Source organism: Atta cephalotes (assembly GCF_000143395.1).
Source record: "Atta cephalotes unplaced genomic scaffold scaffold00079, whole genome shotgun sequence".
Taxonomy (NCBI): Eukaryota; Metazoa; Arthropoda; class Insecta; order Hymenoptera; family Formicidae; genus Atta; species Atta cephalotes.
Genome location: NW_012130143.1, coordinates 659400 through 670644, shown reverse-complemented (window position 1 = coordinate 670644; position 11245 = coordinate 659400). Strand labels below are relative to the sequence as shown.

Here is an 11245-nt window from a genome sequence, read left to right as displayed (position 1 = left end):
GTAGTAGTGTATATATATATATATATATATATATATATATATGTGTGTGGCTTAATAGACGTTCATTTCATTTAGAGTACAAATCCATGTAGCGGAATAACGTAATGCGGAACCAAACACAAACGTTTCAATTCGCTGCGGAATTTTGGGACACCCTGTATTATAAAATATAAGTTGTACCGACTGAAATTATCATGTAAACTGTGTTCTCTGGGTTTTGATTTCGACCAAACGAGGGCGACACGCATCAAAATTTAGTCGCCTATACTTCGAGAATTGCCAGAATAATTTCGTTTCTTTGTCAGCAATTTCTTATCATCTATCTTATTAAATTCGCCTCGAGCTATCCATGAAATGAATAAAACAGTGACGATAATCCACGTGACTAAAAACGACATAAATTTCAAAATAATTCATACAAGGAATGTTTTAATCTTTTCATGGAAGATCATTATTTTTCTTCATTAATTCTTCCCATCGATCACGATGAACATGTCATAAATAATGATCGGCATTTTATGGATATATTTTGATTCTTCGGCAGCGCAGCATCGCGCTCCTCCTCCGCGCTCTTCCTCTCATTTTTAATAAAAAATTTCATTTCATTTGCTGCGAGGAAATCGTGATTAATCGACGGTACCTCGCGTCGTCCCGTATAGAACTAATTCGGCTTCTCCAGACTCCGGATGCGGAACAGCTGACTCGAGCTGCTAAGCGCACGACGAAGAAGTACCGTTCGCTTGATTACGCGCGAGATCGAGGCGAGCCGGCGGGCCGCAAGCGGACAGAATTTGCAAGTCATTCGAGTCATCTACGGTCACGATTGCTGTTTCATGGTCGGATTCGTCGCTCTGGGCGGACGGAGACACGCGCGGAATTTTTCCCTCATTTTTATATCTATATAAGATGAGAGGACGGAATGATATCATCGTCATTTCTCTGAAATTGATATCTCGTTCCCGAAGATTTCCACCTGAGGAACACACAAGTCAACAAAAATTCAAAATGATTTTATTCTGATTCTTAACGTTAATAAATAGTCTAATTTTGTAACAAAAAATGATTATTTTAACTTTCATGATGTCAAAATAAAATCTCATTTTGACTTTCTCTTGACTTGATGTTTCTTCAGTTACGGCATGACGCGGAAAATTCGTTCGGAGTATATCGATCATATAATTTTTTTTCAAAAACAAAACGTGGAAAGTGAAATTTTTATGTATGTATATAAATACATATAATACATACAAAAATATTTTCACTTTTCACGTTTCCGTCCTAGAGAAAACTTAATCACATGATTGATCCTCAAGTATAACATCTGCTCATTACCTGAAATCACATTAGCTGTATTTAGCAGAAAAAGCAACTTTACAACTATAAAATTAATTTTTAATATAATTTTTCGTTCTTAATTCTTCACTGGATCTAATTGTAATAAAACAAACGTATTAAATATTATAGTAATTGCAAAATAGCAGCTTTTTTTGCTGATCGCATCCATTTCTTTGTGCTCCGATTTCTACTTCTGTTGATGCAGATTTCTATTCTGTTTGCTTTGTTAATGAAAATCACAATGAAAAAAATTTATTAATTTCAAAAACTTTGATTTCCAGGAACTCAATTAATTATTGTGTCTCTTGAATGAGATGAAGGAATGAGAGAGAGAGAGAGAGAGAGAGAGAGAGAATTACAAAGTGAGCGAATTTATCAGAATATTTATAATTCCATTATGAACACCTACTGAATAATTTGCTTACTAATTTTCACTTCATTTATTATAAAAACATACAACCGCAGGTTCCGGGCAGTTGGAACTTCTTTCTTAGGAATCTAACTTCTTCCTAGCAATAAGATAAAAAATCTATAAGATCCCAGGGAGATCTCGGGATCGCGAAATACATTCGCGAACGAGTTTCGCGTCTCCGACGGATTTCCCGGAGTCTTCTCTCCGACGCGAAACCAATCCACAAGCATTTAATTTCACGGAATTGGACAGAGATTTCCCCGATCGCGCTCGCTGAAATCTCGGGGAACAACCGGCTGAATCGGCGCGGTCGAAGAAGCATTCGCTGAAAACCATTTTTCTCTGCGTCGTTTCTCTTAAACGCGCCTCGCACCGTCCATCGGGCGTATATATATTTATTACCGAGTCACCGTCAGGGTCGCAGTGGATTATTAGCCAGCCAACCAGTTAACGTTAGCCGACCGCTATCAGCGGCGCGGACAAAGGTACACCGGCGTATCTACGGTACAAATCGTGACGAAGCGATCTCGCGTTTTCGCGCCGCCGGCAGCGGCGGCGGCGGCGGCGGAGCGACGGTGACGACGGCAACGGTGACAGTCACTGACAGTAAGCGGTCGGCGGCAACGAGAAGAAATCCCGCCCGCGCCGCTCGAATTCTGACTTCCGAGTTCGTCGTATTGGTGTCCGCGATTGATCGTGATTCGTGCGGCGTGAAACACGTGCTTATGCAAATTACGAAGCGAAGCGACTCCGTCACCTGGCTCAAGTCAAGAGAAGACATTTGAATAGTAAAAGTCAAGCCTCTAACCCCTCCCACGGTGATTATCACAGGATCCGAGATCCGAGATCCGAGAAAAATCTCAACTCATGGTACTATGATCCTTTTCTTGGATCGGAAAATCAAGCAGGAGCATAATAATAAGAAGAAAGAAGAAGTCAAGAGAAAGTCAGAATGATGACTTTGACGTCATGAGAGTCAAGATGATAATTCTTTATTACAAAGTTTGACCGTTTATCGACGTTAAGAATCAAGATAAAGTCATTTCGACTTTTTTATTCACTTTTGTGTTCCCTTTCCCTTGGATATCGCCATCGGCCTGTCACTCGTCGTTTGTTCGGTGACGCCGCATCTATCGGAGCAGGTCCGAAGCCCGGAGGTGGAGGATGACTGCGTCATCGTGTATCATCGGCGAGATCGATCGTGAAACATGATCACACTGCCTTACTTATATCCGCCGCATTTACCCATCTTGCTTGCGCGTCCATCGGTGGCTCCTCGACGAAGATAGAGTGCCCTGGTGATCTGGGCAAGCCGGGTAAGTGCCGTGCGTATGCGAGATCTCGCGCGCGCAAAGAGGCGATCTCAGGCGATCATCTCCATGATGGAAACCATCCCGCGATCACGTGCGACGATTCTGCGACACCATGTATGAGTGACTCGCGTCGCGCGATTACACTGCTATTATTGCGTGTTACGGCCTCCGCGGCTTTTCCGCACAATATCTAGGTCTGTTTTTTTTCATCCCTGCACTACGCTGCACCATGCACTTGCATGTACTGCACCCACTTATATCTCTCTTTCTCTCGTTTTCGCTGGATATCAAACATATATCTACTTCACTTTTAAGTTCCTAAAGTGTACTACCCAAGGAGCAAAAGTCAATAAAAAATCAAGAGGACTTTATTTTGATTTTCTGAATGAAGATTCGGAACATCTAAAAACAGTCAGATTTTGCAATGAAAAATTATTTTGATTTTCATGATGTCAAATAAAGTTATTTTGACACTTTCTCTTGATTTGGGATGTTCCTTGAGTCGTTCATGGAAAACAGAACTAACGGGAATCCGTCGTGATGTTGTTGCTGTCGTTGATCTGTCAGAATGTGGTGGAAACGCGGTCTCGGGGAACGAACGATAGCTGCGTGACTTTGACGAGTCCGGGAAGGAAAGGAGAAACGAACAGAGTGTGTACGCGCACGCGATGACGTGAACGTATGTAAATATCTAAAGGCGCAATTCTTTGCAGCTCTATTTTAATGGATGGAGAGAAAGATTATCAACGGAAGAAAGAGGCCCGGGACGATGCTCCGTCGCCGGGTGCTGTCCCGTTTGCGTCAGGGGAGGAAACGGATTGGGAGGGCATGCTCAACACGGAGCGGCAGCGGGGCGACCTCGGGGACATGACATTCTGCATGGCCAACTATCTGAAGGAGACTATGAAGATGATGTTTATGATGCGCAGCCATCATATGTTGACTGATGTGATACTGGAAGTCGGTACCGAACTGTTCCATGCACATAAAGTTATTTTAGCAGCAGCTAGTCCTTACTTTAAGGTAAGCTTGACAGCTATGCAAATCAAGTACTTTGCATTAGTGATACAAGTCAATACAAGTGTCATTCTATCTTTGTTTCTGAATATCAAGAAAGAATGATGTTTGTGTCAACTTGTGTCATTAAATGCAAAGCACCCAGTGTTGCATGCGTTACACTCGAGATTTTCCTGGTAGCATAATTTATATCCGTTTCTATCAGTGTAGATTAATTTTAATTTCTTGGTTCAACTTACTCTTCATCTTTTTCTAACTCTTGGATCTAGAAAAAGATGAAGAATCTATATTGGTAGAAACGAGCATTGTTAACACAATATTGGCTTAATATATATATTCTAATGTTTAATCAGTGAATTGCTATCAGGATTGTTTTTTATTGCTGAACTATAGACTACACTAGAATTTCTTGCTTTTATCAAGTTTCAAAAATATATTTCACTTTAAAGACAAAAAGTTTACTTTTAAAAAATAGATTTTCAAATTTGTTTACTTACTTATTTCACTTACAAAGGAGTTTATGCCACTGGAATTAGAATGGATGCAGATTATTTATTTATTAGTTGATGTTGACTAGCTTTAACATTTCAGGCAATGTTTACTGGAGGATTGAAGGAATGTGAGATGACAAGAGTGAAGCTCCAGGGTGTTTGTCCAACTACGATGGCTCGCTTAATGTACTTCATGTATACTGGTCAAATAAGAGTTACTGAGATTACTGTATGTTCGCTGCTGTCAGCAGCTACCATGTTCCAGGTACGTAAACAAATAATTTTAGAGAAAAGAATCATATAAAATAAAGAATTGTTTCAATAACCACAGAATTCAGACTAGTAGTAACATTACATCAATGTTATAATTTTTTACTCAACAGTATAATTGTTAAATACGTATAACATATATTATTGCATTTATATTGTTGAATGGAAAATTAGAATAGTGACTATTATTTTATTTTCTAAATAGCTTAATAAATACATTGATATAGAATTTGATATCTACTGATTTAATGTTTGATAAATGTATATTTTGATGCAGGTTAGTAATGTGATAGATGCATGTAGTGTTTTTCTGGAAAGACAACTCGATCCCACGAACGCGATTGGCATTGCCAACTTTGCTGAGCAGCATGGTTGTCACGACCTGTACCATAAAGCGAATCAATTCATTGTTCAGCACTTTAACCAGATATGCCAAGAAGAGGAGTTCTTGCAATTATCCGCCATACAGTTGGTGACGCTCATCAGAAAGGATGAGTTGAATGTACAGGAGGAAAGGGAGGTTTACAACGCCGTGCTGAAGTGGGTTAAGTATAACGAGGAAGCGAGGCGGCCCAAGATGGAGCACATACTGCACGCGGTACGTTGCCAGTACCTCACGCCGAATTTTCTACGGGAGCAGATGAAAAATTGCGACGTGCTGAAGAAGGTGCCAGCGTGTCGCGAATATCTGGCGCAGATCTTTAAAGACTTGACGTTGCACAAGAAGCCGGTTGTGAAAGAGCGTACGCCTAACACGCGGCGGGTAATATACATCGCTGGTGGTTTCTTCAAGCATTCGCTTGACGTTCTGGAAGGCTACAACGCCGACGACAAGGCGTGGACGCAACACGCGAAGCTCATCGTTCCCAGATCCGGTTTAGGCGGTGCGTTTCTCAAGGGGATGTTCTACGCAGTCGGTGGGAGACACAATTCACCGGGAAGCAGGTTAGCACTTGGATGCCGATTCGATGTTCGATGTTTCGGAAATATAGTAATATGAAGTGTTTGGAAAATTACCTGAAAATCTTGAAAAAACTCAAATTCTCAAGAAACTTTTCCTGCCTGAAGAAATAAAGGAATTCTTATGAAATTTTATTGAAACTCTTCTCGAGAACTTTTTATAAAAATTATGTTTTTGATTTTGTTTTCATTTTGTGAAAATCAAAGTGCTATATTTTGATACCAAAAAGTGCCATGTAAGTTTGTTTTTTTTTTAGATTTTTAAATATCTTATTTAGATATCTAATTATATATTCTTCAAAGAAAAATTCTCCTCAAAAATTAGAATGTGACACTTTTTATATTTATACTGAATTCTGTTTCCTTGTATTTTTAAGAAATAGAAAATATAACTAAAATCCAAATAATACATTTATTTTTACTTTAAAATACCTAAAAATATTCTAATTTTGCATGGATCTACATAGAAATGCATTAAAAAATCTGGAAATTTATGCTGCGATATATCAAATATAGTTATCAGATAACACACATAAAAACAGCATGAAAAATTATAATTATACCGCTTTACGCAGATGACTTCAAATGCGAACGTTAAAATAGAACGTTAAAAACTTTGACATAATTAACAAAATCATACGATTTTTCTCAGGTACGACAGCGACTGGGTTGACAGGTATAATCCAATGACGGATCAATGGCGACCATGCAGCCCGATGTCAGTACCGAGAAATAGAGTTGGAGTCGCCGTTATGGATGGTCTGTTGTATGCTGTGGGTGGCAGTGCAGGCGTTGAATATCACAATAGTGTCGAATGCTATGACCCGGATCAAGATACGTGGACCAGTGTGAAACCCATGCATATCAAGAGATTAGGCGTTGGAGTAGCAGTAGTGAATAGGTACTATTTGTCAAAGCGTCGATATTCATTGAACGATAAAAATGTTAATCACATAATTGCTTATGAAAACAAATGATTACATTTAAATTTTAAAGTAAATCATATTTAGCTACATGACATTAATATGATAATTATATTACTAATTCAAACTGCAGTATTCTGAATGTCACATAAAAGGCATATACCTTTCATTTTATTTAAAAATGAAAGGTATATTTATATACCATTGGAATCATTAACATACATATAATATATTAAATTTTTATGATATATAATGTAAAAAAATACGTTTCTGACAGATTGCTCTACGCGATTGGTGGCTTCGACGGCAAGGACCGGCTCAGCTCAGTAGAGTGTTACCATCCTGAGAATGATGAATGGACGATGGTATCGCCTATGAAGTGCAGTCGCTCAGGAGCTGGTGTGGCCAGTTTGGGTCAATATATATACGTTATAGGCGGATATGACGGAAAATCGCAATTGAATTCGGTAGAGAGATACGACACGGAGCACGACATATGGGAGAACGTGAGCAGTGTCACCATCGCCCGCAGTGCTCTTAGTGTCACCATTCTTGATGGCAAACTATACGCAATGGGTATGATTCTCTCAATCTTTGTCGAAATAATAAAGCTGTTTTTTTAGAGAGTCATTTTATAAATAATGTACACATACGATTTCTTTTTTAGGAGGATACGATGGTACGACGTTTTTAAATATAGTAGAAATTTACGACCCGGCCCAGGACCAATGGGCCCAAGGTGTACCTATGACATCAGGAAGATCCGGCCACGCTAGTGCAGTGTCATATTATCAGTGTCCTATACATTGTGATCATTTGGATTATAATATCTCGCTTGAGAAACCGCCATCGTGATACATGGATACCGATACACTTTTTAGGAGACATTAAAAAACAAAGATAGTCAAATTTTTTCATTTGCGAAACAAACTGGGACTTTAAAATACAGTGCGGAACGAAGTTCTATACACTGGAATTGTGTGATATAAACTGTAAGGAATGGGGATATAAATTATCCTTCAATTCGTTCGTAATTGAATTGAGCAGTGTAACATATAATACTTAGACGATACGTGACACATGTTACCGAACCGGACCATACAATTGAAAGCGCTTTCTCAACACAAAAGAAAATAATTTTTATTATTTTGCAGTTTATCGAAGGACCAATTTATCTTATTCATTAGGATAAATGCGACTCGGCTATATTTTCTAGCTTTATCGCTTTTTAATTATAGATAATTCTATAATTAATATAATGTATAGAGAAATAATATATAATGTACATATTCTTGTAGCGTAAGAAATTATTATTTTCAAAAAAATACAGAAATTTTTTTTCTTATTAGCTTAGTACTCAATTATCGCTATCTTTTACAGCATTACTGTCGTCATCGTAATCTCTATCGATTTGTTTTATTGAAATTTTTATCGAATTTATTGCATGCCAATATCAGACATTAATACAAATTTATGTTAATATCGACTTGAATTTATCTAAATGCCAAAGCAGCACTTTTATAGAAAGTTATGCAAGCGATGCTTACGTGTTAAAAATGGACGTTTAGAGACAGCAGACAAATTCCTGCAACATTAAAGTAATCGAATTTTTATAAAATATCCCCGTATATCGTGTTACAATAAGAAAAATCGTGATAGAATGGCGCATATGGGATGCAAGAAATATGTTATGTGTCCCATGTGCAAAGGCGCAGGTAGGAACATTAGTCGATTGCGAAATCTTTTATAAATGCCAGTATTTATTTCGTATAAAAACTGTCTTGGATAAAAGGTAAGTCTGCTTCACGTGCGACGGAAACGACTTCCTTATCTATTCAGCATGAGAATGCAAATTCATCACAAGTTGCAAAAACGCAATTTGTCGAAGTATATTCCGGGACTTCGGACGACCTACGTTTTCCCACGTTATCTGACAGGTACATCGAACACGTTTAATTTCTTCGCATTTTATTAAAATTTTAATGGGACAAATTATTTGAATTAAGTCAAATTAGTAAATTACAAACAAAATATATTATGTATAAATAACAATAAATGTTGAATGTATTACTCATGTGAAAATTTTGAATATGTGTTTTCAGTAATAAATATCCGAAAGATGATTCTACGGTCATTTATGGGGATTACGTATCTATGGAGAGCGATTGTGTAGAAACACAAGAAGAATTCGCGAGTCCACATGAAGCATTGAAACGTGCCATGCACAGCTTAAAGCAGGATCAATGGCAAAGCAGTGTATCAGCTTTAACAAAACTGATGCACATTTCGAGAATTCAACCGGAATTACTAGACTCCAACATGCCTCGTATATATCGAACATTATGCAGGTCATTGGAACATCTCTATATTGTATCTCTTCTCTCTAAATTCTTCTTAGAATGAGAATGGAGTCTCATTTTAATGAATGAAAATTAAACTCTTGACAAAGAATAGCACAAATTTCAATCAAAGAATGAAATTCATCTTCAGAATGATATTTACTTTAAAAATTTTAGACAGATAGAGTTATGTATTTTATTCGCTACAATGTAACATTATTTTCGCAGTTTACTGCGAAATACGAGGCCGCACGTCGTTAGAACTGCCTGCCACATAGCAATGGAGTTATACAAGACAGTCCAATGTACTCAAAGACCTGAATTCGATGAACTTGCATCCATGTTGCTTTTGAAAAGCACGCATACGAACAAAGGAATCCGAAATGATGCTCAACGTGCCTTGGATTCTATGGTGTCACACTTGCCTCCTGCAACTTGTATTCGTATATTGACCAACGAACATAGTGCTAGGTAATTAAATGTACTTTATCTCATCTTTGCTTCAATTGACATCTCCAACAATTATATTGTAACATTATACAGCCATAAAAATCCGTTGATAAGGGCAACCATCAGTCGATTGCTTTATAATATTATTAATATTATTGGTGTGGAATGTTTATTGTCAAACTCAAATCTCAAAGATCTCCGCCGTAAGATATTCACAATGTGTGCTAAATTTCTTCTTGATGGTAATAACGAAACAAGGTAAATCTCAAAACATGATTTTGATTCCCATCTATTGGGAATATATTATCAATAATATTTGCTATTGTTACACTCATATAACATATATTAACTGCAGGAATGATGCAAAAAAGACATTAAAAGCGATGATGAGTCATCCAAATTTTGATAGTCTATTTTATCAAGATGTAGATTCGAAGATTATTAGTAGTGTAGAAAAGCAATTAGTATCTTTGAAATAAAATCAAATTCATACTGTGTAACATTATTTGTTATTATTATGTAATGCGTTTAAATAATTAAAGAAATAAAAATTCATAAACCAAAAAGTTCAAATATGATTTATGCGACCTTAGAAAGATCTAATGGAATTTTGGGATATTCAATTACTTTTTGTGCTTAGGTACATAAATAATATCCACTAATAATATGGGACCTATAAATTTAATGCTGGATCCGAACCGGCAGTGATCAAAGAGCTTTTTAATCAACAAGGGCGCGATTTTGTAACCATTTTACACATCTACCGACAGTTGTCGGTGTCATTGCGCAGCTTTTTACCATATAAAAATCTGCGCAATGGACAATTATTGGTAGGCAGACATTTAAAGACATTATGGAATCGTACTTCAGATATATGGAGTCATTTTCGGCTTCTTAAACGCGAAAAATCGTGTATGTAAGGCAAATGGGATTGAACCCAGATCTACGGAGCGGCAAGCCATTCGACGCTTGACATTATACGACATTACCTATCACAAATATATTGATAATATTATATAATATATTGTATCAATATATTATATAATATATTGATAATATATTGATAATATTGTCTTTCTTAAATTTTGTTCTTCCTCTCAGTTTATTGCATCTCGTTAGAAATGTGGAGATCACGTTTGTTTATATTCACTGATATGGGATGTATAGTTTTTAATCCTAAATCTGATGATCTATCTTAAGAGATTGTTATATAGCAATAAAGATACTCTCGATTTGTCATTTCCTTCTGACGATCAAATAAGATCTGATGTATGTGTTCTAGATAGAAAAAAAATGTTTTTTTGGTACAGAGCAACTCTACGGCATTGTCGTCAACTCTTAGATAATATTTCAATAATAAAATATGTTGGTATTAAATACAGCATTAATTGTTAATTACATTATTACTCTAAGATAATTGATGTTTACTACTTTTAAGCGATAAACAGCTAATTACATTATTTAGAAAATAGTCATCAAATTGCGGTATTATGTAATAAAACCTGTTCTACAATGTGCCTTTTGTTTCCAATTTCTTGCTTTTTGCTATTTTTTCATCTTTTTGCTTCTTATTTGATTTTTTGTTTTATATTGTCTGAGATAAGAATTAACTAACTTCGAAAGAAACAAGAAATACATAGCAAGGAATTGTCGATAAAACGGTTGCAAAGAAATTAAAAGCAAAAGGTAAAAAAAACAAGAAACAGGAAAAGCACATTATAGAATAGGCTTAAGA

General features: G+C 36.7%; 2 protein-coding genes across 2 annotated transcripts; both read left to right on the top strand.

The window, feature by feature from the left end:
• Window positions 1-3783: 3783 nt before the first annotated feature.
• Window positions 3784-7576, top strand: LOC105624460 (kelch-like ECH-associated protein 1). The gene is made up of 6 exons (XM_012205820.1): window positions 3784-4083; window positions 4669-4833; window positions 5116-5783; window positions 6451-6699; window positions 6999-7297; window positions 7389-7576. The coding sequence occupies exons 1-6, from the start codon at window positions 3784-3786 to the stop codon at window positions 7574-7576; spliced, it is 1869 nt and encodes a 622-aa protein (XP_012061210.1).
• An 805-nt stretch (window positions 7577-8381) lies between these two features.
• On the top strand, window positions 8382-9989 carry LOC105624458. The gene is made up of 6 exons (XM_012205818.1): window positions 8382-8436; window positions 8514-8658; window positions 8824-9069; window positions 9289-9531; window positions 9604-9768; window positions 9866-9989. Exons 1-6 carry the CDS (start codon window positions 8382-8384, stop codon window positions 9987-9989), a joined length of 978 nt encoding a protein of 325 aa, XP_012061208.1.
• The last annotated feature ends 1256 nt before the right edge of the window (window positions 9990-11245 follow it).